General features: G+C 38.6%; 1 protein-coding gene across 8 annotated transcripts in view; it reads right to left on the bottom strand.

Annotated features, from left to right (window-relative positions):
• Window positions 1-24,667, bottom strand: part of ATP11B (ATPase phospholipid transporting 11B (putative)) — a 69,336-nt gene extending 44,669 nt beyond the window's left edge. For all 8 annotated transcript variants that reach the window (XM_026855278.1, XM_026855279.1, XM_026855280.1 and 5 more), the window contains exons 1-7: window positions 24,590-24,667; window positions 9,583-9,699; window positions 8,671-8,760; window positions 5,607-5,687; window positions 1,272-1,379; window positions 999-1,127; window positions 771-874 (exon numbers count right to left, since the gene is read on the bottom strand). In XM_026855278.1, coding sequence (XP_026711079.1) covers window positions 771-874; window positions 999-1,127; window positions 1,272-1,379; window positions 5,607-5,687; window positions 8,671-8,760; window positions 9,583-9,699; window positions 24,590-24,655 — 695 coding nt within the window. In that variant the 5' untranslated portion in view covers window positions 24,656-24,667. The remainder of the gene's footprint in view (window positions 1-770; window positions 875-998; window positions 1,128-1,271; window positions 1,380-5,606; window positions 5,688-8,670; window positions 8,761-9,582; window positions 9,700-24,589) is intronic.
• Between the last annotated feature and the right edge of the window lie 754 nt (window positions 24,668-25,421).

Below are 25,421 nucleotides of genomic sequence, written 5' to 3'. Positions count from 1 at the left end.
CTTGATGTTCTCTACAAACTGAACTAAAGATCAAATATTTGAACAGCTGATCAAAGTAAGAATCTTAGTTTTTAAGAATTTAATATTTCTCAAAAATCCAAAGGTTACTTAATAATAGCTGCTATGATATAGTTGGATTTTGAAAACTACTACTTGACAGCTACCATTTTCCATTATACAATTCAAGAAAAACTTGTATGGAAATAGTATTTTAGGTTACCTATGATGCTGTTTGTTAGAGAGTATAGGGCATTGCTTGCTGATGTTAAAAACTGAAATGAAGCACACTAAGATACAACTGGTTTTATACTAAATTTTTGCTGCTGAAGAATGGAGTTTAAATCTCCTCTTGAACAAAAGCAAAATAAACGTGACCAATATGTACCATTAGAATAAACGTAAGCTTACAACAATTTGCTATAGTTTGAGCTAACTCCATTTAAAATATATATATACTATATAGTACTCCAATCTCCTGACAGAACCTTACACAACTCCTTCTCCAACCTGTTCAGAATCATAGGCCATTTAATTTTTTTAAATCTGCTAACAAGTTTACGGGTTAGAACAAAAATGTACATAAAGGTCACAATTAAAATACAAAACTTGTCACTTGCAACTTTCAGCAATTACATACGCATAAACACTTGCACTATTAAAATTTAAACAGATGTTTGAAGCCATTTTAATCCCAGCAAGATCCATAACATTCCTAATATTAAACACCTCATTTTTATTTAATTTCAAAATATTTACTAATAACACGATACCTGTATAGATCTGCTTCTGGCTGCTGACATTCTATAACAGCTACAAGTTTGTCCAGGTTGGCAACGGACTGTAGCACGGCTGTTTCTGGAACTGCAACATGTGTCTGTAAAACAGTGTCCATGAGGTTAATGATATAGGACTACTGGGCAGAGAGGGCATCCCAATGGGCTGAAATAAAAATGGTATCGTGAATGAACTACATTCTATTTCACATCAGTAACCCAGACCTTAAGATTGGTCTCTCCATCCAAACTTGCAGTAGTAACATGGCATGAACCGTCGACTCGATCAGATGACAGAAGCACCAGATCAACAGGAAAAGTCTCATCTTTGGCTACTCTGACAATGTCCCCCACCTAATGAAGTGAACACAAATGAGAAGTGTACAAATAGAGTTTTAAAAGAGAATAATTCATTTCAGCATTGTTACCAAATCATGATGAAACAAGAGCTATAGCTATGCAATAAACACAATTTTCAATTTGTCCTTAGGCACATACCCGAATGTTTTTAGATCTAGTTTTTACAAGGCCACCACTTCGAACAACATAAACTGGAGCACCATTTACTTCATTGTCCGCTTTATGTCGTAGCCAGTCTTCATAACCCTGTAGAGAACACATACAAATTTAATTTTTAACCAAGAAACCTATAAAGCACAACAAATATCTTCTAAGCAAATGTACTTCAAATTACTTCCTGCATAGTCTGAATAGATTTACTAATTTCTCTTGAGTTTCTACTACAGATGTTACTCAAGCACCTGGTAAACCTCTTAATTTTCACTCTACACGAATAAGTAAGGGCAAATAAAGTAGCAAAAGTGGTGAGGAAACTCAACAGTCCCGTATTTTGTTAAAACAAACAGGCAGTGACATTTTCTGAAGATGAGATGAACAAGAACTCATAAAATCTTTTATCTATATGGATTAACATACCACAAAACTGGGAACAGTCTCTCTTATGGGTGGTTTCGGTTTTGAGTGGGTTGGGGTTTTTTGGGGGGTTTTGTTTTGTTTTTAAGAGAAGTAACAGACTGAAATTACTTCCTCATGTCATACCGTACAGCACTTCTTATAGTTACTGCCACAGCATATGCATGAAATCTTAAGAGTTCTTAATTTTGTACAATATGCTGTCACAGATCACCTCTGTATAGTAGAGATCACTGAGAAGGTTTTAGTTCTTTCTGAGTCCTAATGCAGCAGTTCACAGCAACTGAGTTTTCCATGGATACATTAAGCAGTTTTCCTTCATTGGATATTTGGTGCCTCTTTAGGAATCCTTTATCCCATACACCCACACACACACGTGCAAACATTTATGAGTGTGAATCCAGGTATATTATTCTCCTCCTATTTTAGCAAGCTATTAATACATTGCTTATTTAATCCAATAGCATGATTGTCAGTAGCATGATCTCTCTGATCCCTAAGTCTAGGTACTGTTTGGAAAGCCCACAAACAAGCACAAGAAATGGATTAGTCTACACAGGAAGCTCAACTGCCTTTTGCATCCTGGCAAGACTCCTACAGCTGATACACAATACTAAAGACACTTCCTAAAATGGTCTTCTGTAGGTATAACAAATGTGAAAGAATTAAAACCACTTCCTTGGAAATTTGCAGACAAAGGAAGGGGGCCTTCTGAAACAGCAGGCATATCCCAACGCATCCTAGAACACTATGAACATTATGTAAGAATGTCATCATACAAACAGTACTAATGCAGGTGCAGTTTGGAGAATTCTGCAGTCGACTGGAGTTTGGAGGAAAGTTGTATGACGAATTTAGCTGTGTTACAAGTATAGTTTTGCAGTTCTACCTTCACGCACCTCCCCTGTTACTAGCAGAAATGAGTAAGGACAGCAGAACTGCGCTACCGAAAATAGAAAAGGAAACAGAAAATAGAGGGAAGCTTTATATGCCAACTGCTTAAAAAAGAAATAATTAGGAAGTGTCTAGTAATAGCAGCCATACAGAGAGATACAAGGGAAATCAGAACCCTAAAACCCCTAAGTAAGACTCTTAAAGAGTCCTTCCTAAGCAGTATGAAAAAGCAAAAGTCAGTACTTACAGCTCCTTGTTAAAGGTGACTGACAGAAGAAAACAAGGATATAACTAACGTCCAGTAACCTTGGGGCATTTGTCTCATAAACCTGAACAGCTGAGCAATATGGACATTTGGCAAAGAACTTAAATTTACCTTCTTTAGAAAGTACAGATTTCAGCGCTTTCTCCATCTGACACCTATTGCCTACAACTCAAGGGTGACACCTCACACCAGGGAATTCTTAAGAGCCAACCTACCGTGTTCAGGTTAAATTCCCCCCAAATTTACCTACTGCAGCATTTTTGAGACAGTTCCTTATCCTCACTTGCAAATACTGCAAAAATACTGTTGAAAAGAAGCAATAGGAACACTGGGAATGCTGCTTAATTGCACAAAAACAAACTAAAGATTTAAATCCCTCAAATGACATTCTTCAGTCCTGCTTAAATAACTGCATCAATGCACTTGAGAAAATGACAAAAATTAAAACAGGCCTACATATTATATTACCAGGGTTTTCATTCTCAGTTCAGGTTTATATTTAACAAAACCTGCAAAGTCGTTGGTTCTAATTACAGTCATGTAAACATCTGCATTCAATCAGCTTGTTTGCTAAATACCTATGAACTTACTGAAATTGACTCAGTTCTCTTAAGTTCCTTTGGAAATACCTTTATTTTGTTGGAATTTTTTTTGTTTGTTTTGCTTTTATTTATTTTCTAATTCCGGAGTCCTCTGAGGACCGCATTCGCATCTTCACAGGCATAAGGATAAAAGTGCTCTGGCTAACAAGACAGACAAAATGACACAGCATGAGTTGCATCACTTTGCAGTCTTGTATGTCCTTCTTCTGACCTAGGTGCAATTACACTTCTAAGAAGAAAAAGTTCTATCTATCTCCTTGACGGAGATGAAAATAAAGCTGAATTTTTAGGTTTGGTAGAGGTGCCTTGTTAACTGGCCTTCTGGAAGCAGGGGTGTTTTTCCACCCACTACTAAGTTTCTCAAACCTGTATATGGTTAATGCTTCTATTTTTCCCCTTCTTTTGAGAGACTAGTTAGTTACAGTTTAACATTTATCCTAATAAACTTTGTTTAAAACCAGTGCCCTGGAGCTTTCAAAAGGTTTTTTTTCCCTTAAAATCTGCTTCGTCTTCTACTGCTGGTGTGAGAAAAAATGGAAACTGGTTTTGAGACCATACTGGCTATTTTCCCCTCTGCATTTCAACAGAAGATTTATCTTTCTTCCTTGTCTGAGGGCAGCCTGTTGGAAATAGCACACTGAATTGTCTTTCCAAGACCATGACTACTATTTGCCTACTTTGCAGCAGGTAGGATAAACATGAGAGTCCTTTAGATCAGTTTAGATGTTTCCAATAGTCCTTGGAGAGATATTGAAACAGTCAGAAAACCTCTTCATGCTTAGCAAGTCATGAACGATTTGAAAGTTCTAGAAGGAATGCCAGAATCTATCCTTTGCAATTAATGGTAAGATACTTGTATTTCCCAATAAAAGACCGAATATCTGGAAACAAGGTGTTAATAGATTATTTGGACAATTTTAGACTTATAAAAGTCCAACTTCTTTCTGGAAAAAAAAAAAAATCTAGTATTTATTACTAAGGTGCACAACCTCTTTCAGTTCACACATCTTTAAAGGATATTTTCCATTGCCTCCTTATAACTCTTGAACAGGTGATTTTTTAGAGGGTGATAACAACTGCAATTGAATAGGATTAGGGCACTCTACATACACACATTCCACAGCAACAAGATAAAATATTAGTTCAAATATTACTCCAGTATTAAGATTCCCTGTGCCCCAAACACCATTCTATCTGCTTGAAAGCTCGAGCTATTTTTACTTTTGCCCTATTTCAGGGTGGCTTTGGGTCTTAATGGCACAGAAGGCAAATTGAAATTCCAGTTGTAGCTCCGTATGTCTCCTGCTTACTTTTCAGTTGCTATGACTGCATCTCTTCCCCAGACAGCACTGTCAAACCCTTTGAAGGGGATAGTTCCTGAAAATTACTTCCCTGCAGAAGAGATTATAGTTTCCATCCACATCACCTCTTTATTTATGTTTTTGGTTTTTTCTTCTCTTGCTTTAAGGGTTTAAAGATAACGGAAGATTTTTTTTTTTTTCCAGACATTCTTCTTCTAGGGGCTCTAGGTATTAGTAAGATGTAGTATGGTGCTCGAACAAGATTTCTATTAAACTCATACTTACAAGATTTTTCTTATTTCAAGTGCTATAAAGTACTCCAAAGTGTTTTATGGAACCAAAGAAAAGGAAAACAAAACGAGAAGCTTTCTAAACTGGGCCTTCTACCTGGTACAGGATTACAGTTTACATGTATTTTGTGGCATGAAATATACTGCTTCTAACCACTGACAAACATGGATTGCACCACTGCTTCATCTACCTAAACTCCTTTCTCAGTGTGTCATGTTGGAGGATTGGTTTTAATATGCAGCAAGGTGTGCCAAAGGAATAAGTGAGGAGCTTTCAGAAATGGTCTTACAACAAGTGACACGTAACATTTAGACAAAAATGCTGTCTGACAGTCATTCGCTGTCCATTTAAGGGTACTGCAGTGAGTCACTGAGAGCTTGACAACTAACCAAAATGCTCAAATTCAAGCATCTAACAGGAAACATTAAATACAAAATCCTTTTTTAAAATAACTATTTTTTTTGTATCTAAACATTATCTTGGTCAGACTGTAAGTAACTTTACCTTAGAAAGACTTGATGTTACGACATTTTTTTTCCCCCTTTACCTGTTTTATGGCTGTCACAGTTATGACAAAGAATAATGGCAATCCACTGGTAATAGGACTAGTAGGGGTATCTATCATGAGCTAAAAGAGAAGAAAATATGAAAATTAGCCCAAATTTTATTTTTATGATTGTACCTTAAAAAAACCCAAAATAACAAAAAAAAATCCAAAACCCCAATGAAGCAAGATGACAATTATTTCCAAGTGCATTATAACCTGTGATTATTTTTATTGCACTTTCTGCTATACTTCTGAAGCAAAACTCAGTTCCTGACACCTAAATAATACATGTCAATAATGATGTAAACAAACATCCTAGGGCACAGAACAGACTTAATCATATTTGTAATGCATATGCCTATTTCAAGAGTCCTTAGCAAAAGGAAGATATGTTTTCATCCTGCAAAGATTAATTCAAAAGTATATTACAAAGGAAGGAAATATGCATTTTGTAAAGCTGTTCAATACTCTATACAACCTACTGCTTAAAAGCAATGTAGAATATAACAACATCCACTTCAGAAGTGGAAATTAAGTAAAAAATTTAAATTTCCAACAGTTTAGATATTAGAGGACATTCATTCTTAGACTGCTCCTTTCTGATTTCCCCAAGTCAACATGCAGGTTTTACAATTTGTGCTATTATTGCTGGCATGCCAAAAGTGCAGTGTATACAATAAAATTCTGTGTGTGGGGGGCATGTTAGTGGTTCTCCTCTGCTGCAGGAAAAAAACCAACATGGTCAAGTGCTGGAAAGAAAATACACACAAGAACTATTCAAAACCACAGATGTTGATTTGATCCACTTTACCTGAGACTTATGGCATTGCTTTAGGAAACCAATAAAGAAGAAAAAAAAAAAATCATACATGAAGTTTACTCTGTTAAAGAGCCAAGAACCTCATAGAGAAAACAGATTATGCCACTTTACAACACATGCATGAGGTTTGGTTTTCTTACCACCCCCCTCCCCCCAAACACAATGTATAGAACACCACAAAAATCAGATCTAGCCTGCAATATTGTCTGTTCTTCAATTGTAGCACTGCAATTTGAGTCTGGAACTATGTTGTCCAAGAAAACCCATGCCAAAAGCATCTGATTTTTGGCCGGTTAGGGCAAGCCATGACATTTCTGCTGTCTACATTCTCCCATTCTCAAGAGAGTCATATGTGAAAATGGAGCAAGTTTTGTGCTGGTGGAATTGTCATGGCAGCCGCCTTCTTTTGCCTCTTCCACTGGAACACCATGGCCCTTTGCCTGCTACACAGCTGGACACGCATCCATCACACAACTGGTGTGGAGCCCCATGTGACCGAAATGCAGTCTGTCACCATGTTTTTGGCATGCATATGGCTGGTGAACAATATGGACTGGATTGTGCTGCACGTTTAAGTCACACAATGAGAACTTGCCCCAGCTCTGTCATCCCCAGTGGAATATGATGGTAATGACAGACACTGCATCCTGGTCACATGAGATTCATATGACAGAGAAGATACCATGGTGATAAACTTTTAAAGGCACCTTTGCCTTATAAAAAGACAGTAAATACTAGATATTAATGAACTCCCAAATCGGATTTGAATAAAAACAGAATTACATTCTAGCAAATGAACAAAAATGACTGCAGCTTTTCTCTTCAGTTTCCAGGAATAAAGACACAGAAACAAGACATTTCCCATACAAATTAGGACATCCACTTGAGTCACGAACTGAGAGAACAGGATCACGCTCTGCCTTTAGATCCATATTTGTTCATGGACATCACATTTAGATGTGAATTACTGAAGCCTAACAGTTTGAAAGGAATGTGACTCAAAATTGAACTAAAGAGGTAAATTTGCATTAAAAAAGAAACAAAAGCTTTAAAAATGCAACACCGTTGTTACCTTCAGTAACACTTCTGTTCCATCTCTAGCATGCCCCCATCTTCCTCATGCTACAATATGCTAAACAGCATGAAACATTGTAAGAGGAATGACAAAGTCAATATTCTTAACTAGGAAGATGAGATGGGCACCGCATTCTGTTAGACTAAGGTAGAACTGAATGACTTTAATAACTCCCAACACTGGAATTTTCAGCCTTTCAGAAAGTTAATTCTTTCTAAATGTGAACAAACAAGTGCAAGGGACAAAGGAGACAACGGATTCAAACTGCAGAACTGGCCCTGCTACTGACATCTTGCACAATCAATCACAGACAAACCTTATGAACTCTCCACTATTCCCATTTTTTGTCACATGAGGCACCACCTTTTTCAAACGCATGCTGTGAATGTTGGTTAATCACTGTGGAGGGCTGTGCATGTTCAAAGCATTCTATTTTATAGTTAAAGAAAAGTTTGTGTACCCCAAAATCTTGTCTCTGTTTTAGATATTAACTGGTCTCTCAAAAGTTATTATCTTTCCTCACAATCTTTCTTCCACTTATCCTTCATCTAGAACAGCACTGATGTCTTCCAAACTGACAAACTTTCAATTCTAGCTGTAAATTTTTATGTGTTCACTTTATCTGAACAAACTGAATTTGAAGATCTTAGAATTGTGTGAAAAGTGTATTGATTACAAAAGCAAGTCTCCACCTACAATGAGAATATACACTGATATATGCTCAGCTGAAGAGCAAGTATACTGCCCAGTTTGACACAAGTGAACTTGAGTATCTACATTTCTCCACACTAATGTCCAAGAAATGTCTAAAATCGCTCAAGCAACTGGTTTATTCAAACACCACCAATGTACACAAAAATTAAAAACCGTATCTGGAATTTTATTACTAACTTAAGAGATTTAAAATTGAATTTTGAGGCAGGTAACTGAGTCCCTGTGTTAGCAGCGCAATGGACTCTGAAGCTGCACACTTAAATATATTAGGTTTTATCTTCATGAATGCCAGGGACAGTACTTAAATTTGAACATAAAAGTTATGTTCTTTTCCCAGAGAAACCAGAAATGCATTGTTTTTATTTACAGAATATGTGAAGTTAAATTAATAGAAAAAAAAACAGTGGCAGAATTTACAACACAAATGGCAATTTCCAGAGTATTATTCAACTTACCTGAACCAAAAATATAATCAGAAAATAAAAGTTGGCTACTCTTCTGAACTGCTCAAATAAGTTTTTTGGAACAAAATTCCACACTGTATACTGAAGGGAAAAAAGGGAAAGAGAGAAGAACCATTATGACATACTGAACAATTTTTCAGTAAAATTCAGTTTTGTTCCTGTTAAACTCTCTTAACCTAAATCTTTTCATTTTCCATCTTCACTCCCCAAATCTTCTTCTGGTCTTGCCCTACTCCCACACGGAACTGCTGTATCCAATTTTAGTAGTTTTTAAGTACAGCTAGCAGGGAAACAGTGGTGGCAACTGCATTGTTTTACAGTCAAAGTTTTAAATGTTCTCCTACCAACTGGGGTAGGAGCAGCTGGAGTCATTTGGCTGCTTGTATCCTGGGTAGCAAAGAAATTAATTCTTGCAGCTGTAACTTTCTCTCCTACGCTAGAGCAACAAGACACATCCCCACCATCAGTTCTATTGATTCCAATCCAAGGTCACAGTAGGAGGGAATCTGCAATTGCAGTCCACTGCTGATTTATTTTATGCAGAGTACTAGCTTACAATTTGGCTATTTTATAAACGCTCACAACCAGCTTCATTCTTCCCTTTAAGTGGTTCTGTGCATCGCATCCAGACATGGGCAACGCTTGTTTAAAACGTGCTTTGCTTTAGAAATTCTGACCAACAGGCTTAATTGTTCTGTACTTAGTCAGGTTCTGAGCAAATAGAGATGAGAGAAGCAAGAAAACTATATGGGAAACAACCTAACTTTTTCACCAAAAAATGTGAGGACTTGTTTCTTTTTGAATATCCTATATGCACCATTAGTCATAATACACACATGCACATTCGCTACACAACTTCAGTAATGTATCAAGTGGTTTTCCCATAACAAATTGATTCCTTACCTTGGATGATATGATTCTGTTGTCTGCAAATTTCTGAGGAACGTAATGGCCATGCTGGGGAAAACGATTTGCTATATAAATAGTTCTTGTATCGCTTTGATGCGGTGGGTCAAAACCCTAAAAGACAAAATAAAATTAAAAAAAAAAATTATCAAGAACTACTATTTTATTAACTGTAGTTTTGTAAAATTGTTACCTCTGTGCTGAAAAGTGATATCCAGATATCAAGCATCTGTTTCAGAATAGTGGCTTTTGAATGGGAAAAAAAAATTAATGTGCAAATTAAAGTCTGTTGTGTTCAAAGAATTGTCAAAAATGAGGGGTGGAGGAGGAAATCCCAATTATGAGGTTCTCTACTCAACCTGGAAAATGAAAGAAAAAATCCGAAGTCTCAAAAAGGACAAGAGAATACTTACTATCAAGCAAACTCGAAGAAACAAATGGAGATGAAAACATAAATTACCTCACAGCAATGCTCATGATGACTAATAGATTATGAGAAAAGTAGAATGTCAAATCAAGTCATATTAATATGCTGTGATAACTGGATTTTGAAAAGATTCTCGCCAGCTCAAAAACAAAAGCATATGCATCTGACAGGACAACAGTATTTTTCCAAACAAGTTCTGTCTCTAAGAACTAACATTTTGTCTAACCTCAAACACAATTTCCTGCCTTTACCACCAATTTACACATGAGCTGTAGCAACACTGAAAGCAAACTCATTAAATAAAAAGTATACTCAGAAATACTTATCAACAGTTTCCTCCCAAAAGAGAAGATCTGAGCGAGGTCCCTTGGAACCAAAGCCCTGTTGCAAGTCTAATGGTCAGTATTTTCATCAACTACCTCTGTGAGGGGAAGGGAGTACAGCTGTTAAATTCGCAGATGACACCACCTCGCCACCTCATGACTGCAAGAACACCGAATTACAACAAAAAATTCAAAAGCATCTTGACCAACCAGATGCATTGAAGACTGAAAGATACAGCCCTTAGGCACAATTAACTGCATCTACAAGAAGTGAGTAAAAGCCCTTATAGGAGTTTTGTATAAAAAGATCAAAAGGCTCATCACAGATTGAGTATAGTAAATGCCATCCCATTGAGAAAAAGGCCTTCAGTACTAAGGAGGCTGGAGGAGAAGTGGGAGCCACAGCTGAAGCACTGTGAACCAAGTGGACAGCATCCAGAGGAGTGGAACATGAGCCACAAGAGATCCTGAAAATGTGACATATAGCACAAGGCTCAACAATCTAAAAAGCAAAGAGTAAACAAATTAGAGTCATTTAGCCTAGAGGAAACTTGGGATATACTAGCACATCTTCCAATATATAGATTATTCCACCAAGAAGAGGGGTAATCTGAAGGGCAAAGCAGAACAAAAGTAAGCTTGAATTGCAGCTAGGAAAACTGTGTTTGAATAATGGAAAAACAAACAAAAATTCCTTTCTTATGAGAAGGCATAATTAAAAACCAAAATAAATCCCATGGGAAGGTTACAATGTCTCTGTAACACAAGGGCTTATATCTAGGTCATTCAAGTCTATCTTTGAGCCTTTCCTGGGGCTATGTGACTCACCAGAACCCTTTCTAGCTTTAATATTCTAACCTGGAGAAGCAGGTGACGGCAAACAACAACATGCACAAGAGTAAAACAGTAATAATTCACATAACAGGGCAAGAAAATTACTAAAATAAAAACCAAAAGAGCTTTAAGACACGGAACAAAGTAGTGAAATTGAATTTGGAACCGTTAAGTTGTTCAACAGGGAATCAATGATTGTCCAAGAAGCGGTAAATTTCAGCCCAATCTCCACACATTCTTAATCTTAGAACCGATTTTGCACTGTATAAACAGTCTCCTTGTTCTCTGATGCCAAGTGAAAGGACAACCAGTGAAACAGCTAGAAAGGGCATTACCAACTCCACTACTGGAGGTGAGGAAACTGCCTTTGCAGTTGCGTTGCTCCACTTGTGAAACCAAGCTCAGAACTTAATTTGCATCAAATAAAAATTGACATTTCACAGAACTCCAAGAAAAGATACCTCTGTACCAGCTAACTACAGAGGATGGTGAAGAGTGAGCACAATGAGCTACATAAAAATGGTTGGTATTACCAACCAAGAATTTTCTTTAATCCATGAATATCTGTAATACAGGACATTATGTATGTTCACATAAAAAAAACCACCTCTCAAACATATGCATTTTTGTATTTGCCATCATTACTACAGAAACATTCTGATTCAGAAAGAAGGAGGTCCAGAAGAAAGAACGGAAAAAGAAATGAAGAGGGATTTTTCAAAGAGATTTGAAGGAGAATAAGCTTTAGATAACAAGCAGTGGAAGGCCGTTCTAGTCACATGTGCCAGTGTGAAAGCTTGTTGAAAGATAAGAATGGAGCAAAGAGACAAAATGTAGATAGGGGAAAGGACGGCAAAAAAATATATATATATATATAGGATGCCAAAAGCAAAAAGAAAGGAACTGTTAACAACTTTAAGAAATACAAGCATGAAAGTAAGATGAAAAAAATGTACCTGTTAAATGCTGACACAATTTAAAATAAGAACAATGTTTGTAGCAGAAGCATTTTGGGTATCTGACATTAGTGACACATTATTTCTACATCAATACAGAAGATGCCACAATAAAAAGTGTTTTGCAAGCAAGAAAAAAAAAAATGTGCTTAATTAGTAAGACTAGGTACACAGCTCTTTTCTAGCTCAGAAAATGTCTGGCAATCACAAAATGCCAGACATCCTCACTTTGGAAAGTCATATTCTACAGCCTGAAAAAATTCCACTCTAAACCAAACAGATGTAAAGCAGGGAAAAAACAGAAAAAGCAAAGAAAGCAACTGGCAGTCTTCTGATGGTGATAAATGCTAATCTCCATGCCACTCGCTGAAAGTTATTAAAAGATAAATGAAAAATTTCACAGAGACTAGGGTATCACTGCATTTTTTCCAAACTATTTATATGCCCTTTTCAGGCCACTATCTGAGCACCTGAAAGTTCATGAGTTTAATGACATTTTTATTATGGAAAGTAAAGACCTCCATACAACCCAAGCCCAACTGCACAAGCACTTCTACTAGAGGAGAATACCTCTGCTGAAGCAGAATCAAGTCTGAAAGCAAAGAATCTATTTTCCAAATCGGAATTTCAGGCCATATGACAGGTGCTGTTGTGCAGCTAAACCAGTTTAAAATTGCAGTCTATACACATTTAACAGTTTTGTTGAAATTTACCACAAAGAACGTGCAGAAGCTGTGCAGTCAGCAGATCTATGGAGATGGCGATCCACAAGCAAGGCAGGCTGAAGAACCCCTTGTCAGAGCTCTGGTTGGAAAAAGGACACATCCTTGCCAACCTTAGTGACTTGAGTCACAACAGAAAATAAGTCTCAGAGCTGGGAACAGAACCCAGATTTCCTAAGTTTCATATCTAACTACGAAAGATCATTTGAAATTACCCAGCAACCCTGTCATCACATAATAAACTGGTGAGACCACAACCAAGAAGATCTTCCAGAGAAATTTTAATTACACATCTCTCCAAGGAAAATTCTGCACAGACACGGAACTTAATTGTTCAAGAACTTAAATGCCTTTAACTTTTCTGTAACTACGGGGCGGGTCACAAATCCTGCTCCTGACACAAATCTGTAGTCCAAATTTCTGCCAAGCAAAAGAGTTTTGCATAGTGTCTATATGCAAGCCAACAAAGAAGTGCAGAAAGCACTGTTTCCTAATTTCACTTATTAGACAGTTCTTTCTCTTTCTAACGTCATTATCAAACTCAGCTGCAAAACTAGGGTAACATGACTTTGTCAAAGGATTTCCACGGCTAAACAGCATGAGCAGAGAATCCCTAAATTAAATTTCAAATCTTGCAAAAATATTCAGTTGTCACCAATGTCTTCTAACAAAACTTAGTTTTCCTGCAGTTATCTAGAGAAGTAATTTCTACCCTAGTGCACAGATCATAGAATGGGTTGGGTTGGGTTCCAACCCCCCTGCCACAGGCAGGGACACCTTCCACTAGCCCAGGTTGCCCAAAGCCCCGTCCAACCTGGCCTTGAACCCTTCCAGGGAGGGGGCAGCCACAGCTGCTCTGGGCAACCTGTGCCAGGGCCTCACCACCCTCACAATGAAGAATTGCTTCCGTACATCTTATCTAAATCTACCCTCTTTCAATTTAAAATGGTTACCCCTTGTTCTATCCCTACACCGCCTGATAAAGAGTCCCTCCCCAGCTTTCCTGTAGCCCCTTTAAGTACTGGAAGGCTGCTAGAAGGTCTCTGTGGAGCCTTCTCTTCTCCAGGCTGAAGAACCCCAACTCTCTCAGCCTGTCTTCATAAGGGAGATGCTCAGGCCCTCGACCATCTTTGTGGCCTCCTCTGGACTCACTTGAGCAGGTCCATGTCCTTCTGATGTTGGTGCCCCCAGAGCTGGACACAGCACTGCAGGGGGGGTCTCAGGAGAGCAGAGTAGAGGGAGAGAATCCCCTCCCTCGCCCTGCTGGCCACACTTCTGCTGATGCAGCCCAGGACACGGTTGGCTTTCTGGGCTGTGAGCGCACACTGCTGGCTCATAGTCAGTTTTCCATCCACCAACACCCTCAAGTCCTTCCCCGCTGGGCTGCTCTCAATTCACTCTTCGCCCAGCCTGGATCTGTGCTTGGGATTGCCCTGACCCATGTGCAGGACCTTGCACTTGGCCTTGTTGAACTCCATGAGGTTTCCACAGGCCCACCTCTCCAGCCTGTCCAGGTGGATGGATCCCTTGCCTCCAACATATCAATCGCACCACACAGCTCGGTGTCATCGGCGAACTTGCTGAGGGTGCCTCGATCCCACTGTCCACATTCCCAAAGATGTTGAACAGCACTGGTCCCGCTGACCCCCAAGGAACACCACTCGTCACTGCTCTCCACTTTGACATCAAGCCAATGTCCAGAACTCTGACCCATCCATCAAACCCATGTCTCTCCAATTTAGAGACAAGGATGTTGTGCGGGACAGTGACAAAAGCTTTGCACAAGTCTGGGTAGATGACAGCAGTTGCCTTCCCCTTGTCCACCAGCACTGTAACCCTGTTATAGAAGGCCAGCAAATCTGTCAGGCATGATTTGCCCTCAGTGAAGCCATGCTGGCTGTCACCAATCACCTCCTCATTTTCCATGTGACCTAGCATATTTTCCAGGAGGATCCACTCCATGATCTTACCAGGCACAGAGGTGAGACTGACTGGCCTGTAGTTCCCCCGGTCTCCTTTATTTCCCTTTTTAAAAATGGGGGTTGTGTTTCCCCTTTTTCAGTCAGTGAAAACTTTACCAGACTGCAGCTTAGCCACTTCATCTACCAGTTCCCTCGGGACTCACGGATGCATCTCATCAGGTCCCACAGACGTGTGCACCTTCAGGTTCCTAAGATGGTCTCAAACCTGATCTTCTCCTACAACAGGCAGTTCTTCATTCTCCCAGTCCCCACCTTTACCTTTGTTAGTGTTCTAAAAGTTAGACAAAGATATCCTCTATGTAATAATTAGGGTCCTTTAAAACAGCACAGAAAACATATCCTGGGGAACTGAGGAGAAATTATTAACTGTGATTTTATGCTATTTCTTTCATGAAAGAAATGGACTTCAACAGCCACTCCTTCAAACAACCCTGTTCTACATTTTGACTCTGTCTCCACCATTGTTCTAGGAGAATTGCCCATGTAGCCATATGATAAAGTGGAGTGGAAAACTGATCCAACTGAAGCCCCACCATTTTCCCAGTTGTTTTTTATTTTTTTTTAACTCTCAGTTCCCTAGAACAATCACCTGATCATGCCAATAGCCCGGTGATGTAACAAAAGGTTTCACTGTAGAAGAAGAGTTTCATATTGATGCTTAGGAAACACTATTAGCATGAACAACAAATTATGCAACTGGAGAAACAGAGTAAGCAAACGAGAAGCAGCACTATGAAAAGTAACTCTGCAATTGATGAGACTGCCCTCCCAACACCCTGCAAGCATAAACAAAGAAGAAATGCTTCCTCAGTCAACTTGTTGATATAATATACCCTATCTACTGCAGACTCTTACTTTTTCAATGTCACTATTAACTTATGGCACGTACACCCTCCCCGTGTACTCTATGGCACTGTTAAGTGAGACAGCAGAAATCTGCCGATCTTTCAGCCAGGATTAGCAACATGAGACCAGCACACATCAAAACAACTGCTGTTTCAAGCCTTGCAATACACGCATCGATAATTACAAATAATTTGGCAAGCAATTTTTGATTATGATCTGCATAAAGCTAGTATACTTCAATATGATGTCCCAGCGTTTCTTAATTATCATTCACAGTTTTTACGGGGGGGAAGCTAAATTGTATTTGCTAATAGAACTTCTGCTATGTGACCAGTTTTTAGTGAAAGGGGTTTGAAATAAGGAAGTCTCAATTAGAGCCTCTTCCTCCTTTCAAAAACCGCACTGAACACTGCTAAGGAAAGCAGCAGTTCCCCCAAAAGCCCTTCAGACACCACATACTTGGTACTAAAACTAATAAACAGAAGAAAACTCTGCCTCAGGAAGCCTTTTTCCTAGGGAGGTGACTGAGGCCACAGAAACAGAACACCATATTTCCTGGCATATAGAGTCAAAGCCTGCTACTACACTGCTGCCAAGATATATTTTGATTAAAGGTGTTTTGAGGAAATTGATTTTCTTGCTTTGGGTTTTTTTCTGAATATACATGAATACTTTTCCCTTTGTCAGATAAGAGGATCTATTCACACTCCATGCACATTTTCAGAAGTCTGTGTGAATTTGTACTCAAAACAGTCAGGCAATAATTCTTTTAGTCATGTAACTGGGCAGTAGTCAAACTGAATTTGTCATATCAAAGGTTAGCATGAAGGAAGAAACAGCCTCTCACAGCAATTTTAAACCCTGCTCTAACAACTAAAGCAGTGAATCAGCTGAAGCACCCTGAGGTTTACATAGTGCCATGCAATTTGTTCCTCCTCATTTAAATATAAATGCAGTAAAGAACAGTATTAGAAGTCATGCACTATTCACGCAACTTCCTCTTCCCACTTATTATATCTGCAGTTGTTTAAAATATCTGACAACAAATCATATTGTAACCTCCTATACGTCCTAACCAGACTACAAACACTCTAGGAAACAAGGCCTGAGAAACCACAAAGCAATATTCCTTCCTTTCATAAAGTTAGAAAAGTCATACCGGTGCTTGAATCACAGTCCTGGTTACACTACAGTTCAAGCTGTTCTTATTTTGCCTTATTTTGTCAAAATGCCCACAAAAATAACTTGGAAAATTCCCTACTTAAAATTTAAAACCCCATCTATCTTGCCCTTATTTATCTGCAAAAACAACAAGCAAGCTAAACTGCCCTCATTCATTGCTAACGTACTTCCCTGTGCCAGTTTCTCTACTCAGGTGGCTGATGCCAAACATACTGGTCTTGTAACATCAATAAAAACAGAAAGGAAAAGTGAACCGAGCAGGCAAGGTAGGCTTTCTAACATCACACTCTCAAAGACTTATGACATGTCCCGTTTCCCCTAGTAACAGAGAATTTTAACAGAGATTTAGGTACACTGTTTAATTTTAAAATCTGACTTTGCATGAATTAAGGAACCAGCTTTCTTATCCTTCCCTACAATTCAAATCATAGTATTTACAAAGCATAATTCATTTTGGACTTCATATGATAAAACAACCCTATACACTGTAACAGCTACTCTTTTGTGACTGTCCTCAACAGAATTCCAAGCTTCACATTTTTTCTAAAGGATTATTAGAATTCTTATCCTCTTGCAGTCAATGTATTTAATTAACCAAATGACTATATTCCTCATTTGTTGCTTTATTTTAGGATGCTCCCTTTCATACTCAGACACACAGACTATGAAAATTATCAGTAATGAACAGATCCAGTGATACTTTTGCTCAGGTGCTTTTTGACAGAAAACAGACTTAACAATAAATTGGTATTCAATGCTAACAGAGAAAGAAATATAGTTAACATTCAGATTCTAAGCAGCAAGTCTCAGTCTCAAAGACATGGCTAGCGGCTCCTTTTTTCCCTAAACAAATGCATTAAGATGGAGTTCAATAGGTCTAAGAGAAGTAGAGGCTTGACAGTATCTGTGGTCCAAAAATCTCTGGTCATTTCCTGTGACTCCCAAAGCAGCCTACTGCTCTGAAGTAGGAATGAAGATGCCTCTGAAGTTCCAACTACAAGGTTTTAATTTCAGAACTAACAGTTTTCCTCTGTGGTCTCCAGCAGTTTTCTGCAATATTATCTCCCTCTGAGACACGTACAAATGGAGAGTAGGCAAGATTTTCAAAGCCGATGGGTGACTTTAGACACCCATCAGAAGGCACTATAGGGCATCATATTTTATAAAATAAGAATTGGGATCTCAAAAATGAATAGCCATTTTTAAGAATGCTGATCAAAATAGATAAAAGTACTTCGAACATGGAAAGTGCTACAACTCTGCAACAATCAATCACATGGAAATAGCAGTTACTAAAGAAAGTCACACTAAGATAAATACAGGACCAGTACAGTAAATGAAACATTCAACATACAAATCTTTCATAGACCTTGAATAACCATAGTATCTCAAAAAACCAAAATTCTAATTGTATCCTTTCTGCACAGTCCCTGGATTACTTTCATTTACTTTATAGCAAAAATATTTTTATCTGATTTCCAATATAAAATGAAGACATTCAAATCTGTGACAGGTTATGAACTTTTGTTTTCACTTAAAATTAGAAAGCAGTTCCCATTTTGTAGTTAGCGGTTTCACCATATACAAAAACTACACTTGTCAAGTCCATGACAGGACAAATACAGAGGAATCACATACTCCTTCACAAGCTTGCATATTATGTGCACTATTGTCTGAAAATGAAATGCTGTTTACTCACTGCTCTGAAGAGTTATTTATAAAGCTATTTTACACAAGCATGAGGGCTCCTGTTCTGGGTCTCTTCTATGACTATGACTATTATCCCACATGAATACTGAAAACCACCATTTCAATATGTAGATTGTTTCTAGGATGCAACAGCTACTTGTGCCAATCAGTTCCTGCAGTGCAAGTCTAATTCACATTTTCCTTCAATGTGAAACACTTTTCACAAGCTCTTCCCCCGAAAGCACCCCTAGAAAATAAATCTTAAGGCTTTTTCAAAATGTGTGCCAAAATTATACTGACAATTGCTCTGACAGTTGTTGCTCAACAAATCTCACAGGAAGATAATTTAGCTCTAGCTCTTCCTTTTAACATGCTTTGATAAAGCCTGCTCTGGAAAACTTAACATTACAGTTTTGAGTCTCTCACATTCATCAAATATCACTTTAAGTTTTAAATCCATTTCAAACATGATTTATGACCTGAGCATCAGTTTAATGTCCTGCTTTCAGACATATCTACAAACTAGTTTATCCTTCAAGCTTGCTAAAACTTAAGCTTCCTAAGTTGCTGCAATTCTTTTTCCAGACATGTATGTAAATATCTGCAAAAATTAGCACAGCCACCCATAAAACTAGAACAAAAATGTGCAAAGAGGATAGTGAAAGACTAACAAAATACAACAACATACAACAAAATATACTTTTTGGTATAAACCATATAAAACTTCTTTCCTTGGTAAAATATTTCAGGATGAAAACAAACAGTTTGCTTTCTGTACACATTATGATCTCTCCTTCCCATTTACAGCAAAATTCTCCTTTCCCATGCTTATTTTCACTCAAACTAAACAAGAAAAAAAACCCTCCTAAGTCACAGTATGTGGGAGACCAAGGAATTGCAGAGTTTGTTTTTTAAATCATGTAGCTGCTGGTCCTACTTTCTGTGTTTTCTACCATGGTCTGTACTATTGCCAAGTGGGTTTTTTTTCAACAGTAGTTGAAAAGAGGTTTGTAGGAAAAAAAAAAAAGTCTAGCTGCAAATATGTCACCTGGGTTTTGCTGGAAGATATGACCTTGCGTTTACAGAGGCGCTTTGTCAGATCTGTTTTGCTGCAGTTCTGATCTGCTGGCTTACAAACAGATTTTGTGCTAGAAATTAAAGGATTTTTTTTTAGTGGAATACTGTAGATACCTTTTTCCCTGCAAAATAGTTACAAAAACAGTTATAACTACTGAGGACACCACGGCACAATAAAGAAAAACAGATGGCAGATCACTAGTGAAAGGCACAAGTCATGATGCTTTTAAATAAATTTAAACACATTATTATATTTTTCTCTTGTAAATCCTATCTCTCCACTCCAGAAGAAAGCAAACAAAAGTTTGAATTAATTCAGCCAACCCATCCAAAACTAGAAAAATTAATATCAATGATATCCAAAACACATGTTGAATGTTACTGAATTCAGCAGTTTTACTTGCCTTAGATTATTGATTTTACCTTCTGATGAGAGCTCAGAGGCAATCTCTTAGCAATAAACAAAGAGGCATCACCCTGACCATACCCCCAGATGCCATCTACTGAACACAAAAAGCTCTTTGTCAACAAAATAACACTTTTCTTCCTCAGTCATATAAAAGACAAATAGACAGTAGCTATTAAGGGAGCAGGACCCTATTAGTGCAGGAATATCATACTGTTAATGAAATGGTTATATTATTGTGTGAGAAGTGGAAGTCTGGCACAATAAAAATTTGCTGCTTAAAATGCTCATGGCTAGGGGAAATTTAAAAAAAAAAAAAAAAAAAAAAAAAAAAAAAAAAAAAAAAAGGTGGGACAAGATACAGGTCAAACATCCAAGTCTCACAAAAAGGCAGCACATTAGACAAGCCTGATTTTCCCATTTTTAAAATGGTCTTTGAAAGAAACAGTGTCAAGACTGGTTTGATTAGGTTCTGGCAGGCAATTTTTAAATTTAGAGCTAATTTTTATGAGATAAGATTTAAAAATTGCACACAGGGCACAACGGATGTCTCCGTTTGGAACAGACAGCTGGCTGAAGACAGGGCCAGGTTCTGCACACTTGGGAACACACTGTGCTGCAAATATATTAGCCTTCAGCAGACGCAGAATATAAAAAGAAAATAAGGTTAAAAAGACCCAAACACAATGGGAGGACTAGTCCAGCAGATCACAGAATATCTCTAGCAAAAAGCTGGGCCACATTTTCTCCTGTGTGAAGTTACAGGAGGGGAGTCATTAACCCCCAGTTCTGAAGCTACTCTAACCAAAGCAGTGCAACCTTTGGGCTGCTCCAACATGCATCTCGCTGATCCTTCAGTGACAATACAGAAGGTATTAGCTAGGCAGTCTGAACCAGAGGAACTCTTTTAAGCAAATACACATTTATTTTTCTAGTATACAATAACACCCACTTAATTTTAACCAAACGGGGAACAGGCTTCAATGACAAGTAAGAAAAGAAGGGGGAAACTGTGCTTTAGAACAGCAACATGATTTCTGAAGCTCTCAGTCAATGGATTAGTTCAAAGCAGTTTCAGTATTCAAAAAAATAGAGGGAATTTGGGGGTGGGGGGGAAAGATGTAACTACATTGGTTCAATTCTATGAAATGATTACGTGAAAATACTACACACACATCAGTGCAAACAAGGAGATCAAATGTTGTCCACCTTGTTTAGAATACAAATAACCACAAGTTATCACAGAATGACATCTGCCCTTCTCAGAACATCTCAGCAGATACCAACACCTGGAAGGAAAGGGAGGAACATCCCAAACATACAGCCCTTTAGTGCTAATCTATTCGAGGACATTTCCCTTATCGGTAGAAGAAACTTTTCATTAGAACATATCCAAAAGATGAACAAGAACACGTGTTCATCCTGGGGAGGTGTGGTGTGCAACAGGGACAACCAACACAAGACAGTCAAAAACATTCCCTGTGATCACCTTCCTATGCAGAACTTTAGAACTAGATGAACTCCTGACGTCCCACCTAATCTGAACCTTCCTATAACCACAAAATAAAATAGTCTGGTAACAAGGTTTTCCAGTTAAAAGACACCAATTCAAAGGAATTAATCTATACGTTTTCTGACTTCCAGTTAAATATCAAAGTTGCATTGGCCTTAATACTTTGCTCTGCAGAGTATAAAAGTTGTCAATGCACAGTGTATTTGGGTTCTTAGATTGTAGGAAGATACCAAATACAACAGTAACTCTCCTTCTCTTGAACTGTCACGTATAAGAGGAACCAGGCAGGCAGCTCTTGCGTTTTCTCCACGCAGTATTCTTTGTACATAACTGCACTGCTAGGTAGCAGACCAAAGGCTCAAACTCCACATAACAGCAACTAGAAGGGAAATCCAGAGACCCTTCTTCACTTGACAGGACTAACAGTTCAAAATTATGCAGCTAAGATCATACATACAAGGGTATTCTATCACGATTTTTGGAGAAGCCCTTGCCAGACATCAGAAGTAGTCGTTACTTTCTGTTAATACCACTGCAACAGCTCCTATGCTCCATGTACACCACTGGGACATCAGCACAGTCCAACACTGTCATAAACCTATCAAACCAGAAGTGGTACTCAAAATTACTGAGCTTTACAAATGCCACTTTCTACTCTTGATTTGTGTCAGTACTGCACAAACTTGACCAGGAGAGCCACAGTAGTGCTCTGCTGTACACAGATCAGCTCTGTAGTCTAACCCATCATATTTGGAAATGCAAATAAAATGTATTGTATTATTACTGAATATTAACGATGCCTCCTATCAACTGTTGTTTACCCAGTTGCTTTTTTCAAGCAGAGCTGGCTGTGCCTGTGGTGTTATGCAACCCTCAGCAAATCCACATGCCTACTGTCTTTCTGAGATCTCAAGGTAACAGCCAGAATTCAGGCATCTTTCCCGCTCAAAGCCTATCTTTGAAATACATCAGGGCATTTTACTCAAAGCAATGAATTGTAACTCCAATTGTCTCTACATTTTTTTTTTTGTTAAACTCCAATACCTCCAACTATTAACTAGAGAATGATATTATAATAATATTAACTAGAAAGCTGCATGCTGTTAATGACTTACTATGCAGTTTATTTAGTATGGGACATCATTAGATGAAGAAAAACCAATAAACTGTTTGTGTAGGGTGGTGTCAACTGCTTCTGAGCAAACGAAGCAGACTGAAGGCCAAGATACCGAAACAAACTGACGATCTGTAAGAGTTCTACATAGGCACTGAAGACTGAGCAACAGTATTACTGTCACCAGTTTCTATTATACAACAAATCACTGAAAAGACAAATAACTCATCAGTTACAAAACTGGTTTGGATTTGTAAGACCATAATAAAGATGGTCTTTATGTAAACTCTTACATTCTCAGCATGTTTCCCGTTCTCATAGTCATCCCTTTAAGCATCTCTAAAGGCACGCATCTTCACAGGCTAAAGCACAGCAAAGAATTTAACAAATAATCTGAATTTCAATCCAGGTCCTCTCATTACTTCTAAGACCACCTGCTTCATTTTCCCTATCCCTTTTACAATACTTGAGAACACAAGCTCTCAAGACCATATACACTCAGTATAATCTCATTAATTAGTGTATGAAATACTGTCCTCTTAAAGAAACAAGAAGTCGCAAAACATTCATTGGTTTCATACAGGGTGTACTTAATAACTACCTAAAAGCACCTTCAGCAAAGTACCAGTCCCTCCTCCTTTCCCCAAATCCTTCCTACTTTCCAACATTTCTGTACACCAACGTTTTTCTTTTGTACTACTACAACATCCCACTTAAATCACTCCCACGTATTTGCCTGGTTCCAACCTTCCTGTATGGAAGAAACACTTTCTTCAAAACCCATTGTCACATCAAGCACAGGTACAAATACATGCTCTAAAGGCATCCAAACCCACACATTCTTCTCTTCTCCTATCAGAAATAAATCAGACACAGATTTCATCATCCTTTGATTCAAATATTTCTGCTACCCCACTCCTCTGATACCCCACTCAATCTGCTACTCACTCTGATTATTTTCTCAGCATCCTTCCTCAGGTTCTTGGCCCTCTGACATTCTTTCAGAACCTAAACATCATCGACATAGGAAGCAGCAAACATGGTGGGATCTCTGTTAAACCAACAATTACACACAGGAGTGAATTGTCAGAGTGTCTCTTGGAAGAAACATGCAGTGTGATATCTATTTTAGCCCATTTTTCATCTTTATGAGCTGTGAAACAAACAAGCCAGTAATATCAGTGAGGCTTGCAGAAAACATAAAACATGTATCCTTGCAAAATTTTGTTTCCTTAGTACCATATATAAACATCTGTCCAAGCATCTTGACTTTTTATTATCCCTTTCTTCTACTACGCTAATCTTTCTCTGTCAAAACTAGTGCAAGTTTTATTTTCCCATCAGTTTCTTTTAGAAGGACAAAAACCTGTAAATGCTAGGTTTATGGCTCACCTTGTTACACTAAGCTTTTACTCTCTATTAAGGGCAAACATATTTCCGGAAAGCTAGTCAGTGTACTCACTGGGGGAAAAACAATCATGTTTGATACATGAATTCCTAGCACTGATACAGTCTAATCTAAACTCTATAGAAGACAACGTAAGACAACATAACCCAAACCTCAAGCCACCTTCAAAGGGAAAAGTAAATGATAGCTACGTTATGACAAACAGGATTTATTCTCAAAAGCACATGTATGAGTGTAACACAAGAGTGCTGTCAGAGCTCAGACAGAGCGATTCATTTCCAGGTCAAGAACTCTTGGGGTCAGCCCAAATCAGGGAGTATTGTCAAGCTGATATTAAGACCATCACCACGAGCTCTGTGATTCAGACACTGGTATGGGTAAATCTACGGACCATGGGAATGGAGGTAGAGGAAGAAAAAAACGGATTTTTTTTTTTTAAACAAGTGATGTAACAAATTATTAGTGAGACAGAAGCTTTAACCATTAAAATATAGGAAGCTAACTAATGTAAGTTCTCGTACTAACCTGCACAACATGTCTGATGCAAGGTAATGCCAATGAATGGAAAAAGTAACTTTGTGAATACATCATTTAGAAGGAATTTCTCCCTTTGAGAAAACGCAAGAGAAATAACGCCGGAGGGGACAGGAAGCCGGGCAACACTTCAGATCAAAATAGCCAAACTCAGCGTCCTTCCCTGCCACAGACACTACAGGCACGGCCGCCTTCTTTCCCTCGCACGCTCTAACACAAGCACAGCAAGTAGCTCCTGTCTAGAGGGAGGCACCGTCTAACCGCAGCCTTCTTCAAGTGGTTCCTCCACCAAAAACATCTCACGGATGTTTTTTCTTTCATTTCTCGTTACTTTCAAAGCCTTAACACGCACGCAGAAACAACTGCTGCAAAACTCTCAGGTACGGGGAAATAGAGGAGACAGACGCACATCGGCTGAAAGAGCCTTAGAAGATTTCGCAACGTGAAGGAGGAAGAGAGGCCAGTAAATCTCTGAAGTGCTGCTCCACAGAAAAGGCACCGTCATTCCTCCGTGAAAAGAAGTTTGGGGAGCCCTTCCCAAAGGGGCCGCAGGTAAGGGAACGTGCTTTTCTGTGTCAACGGGGTTTCAAGAAAAGACCAAAAACCGAGAACCCAGGAAACCCGCGAAAAGCCCTAAGCACCCCAAACCCAATACGTCTTAAAAATAAAATTTAAAAAACTGACGACAACGATCCCAGTGAAGCCGGCGGGTCTCCCCAGCCCCGACACCCTCCGTCCCGCGGGGGGAAGCACGCCTCGCCCTCAGCCCTCGGGCCCGGCTCCCCCCCAGCGCTCCGGCCCGCAGCCCCGCTTCCTCGGGCGC

The sequence above is a fragment of the Athene cunicularia genome (genome assembly GCF_003259725.1).
Source record: "Athene cunicularia isolate RWA chromosome 9 unlocalized genomic scaffold, athCun1 chr9_part1, whole genome shotgun sequence".
Classification (NCBI taxonomy): domain Eukaryota; kingdom Metazoa; phylum Chordata; class Aves; order Strigiformes; family Strigidae; genus Athene; species Athene cunicularia.
The sequence above is the reverse complement of the archived record's forward strand: the minus strand, read 5'-3'. Positions and strand labels throughout refer to the sequence as shown.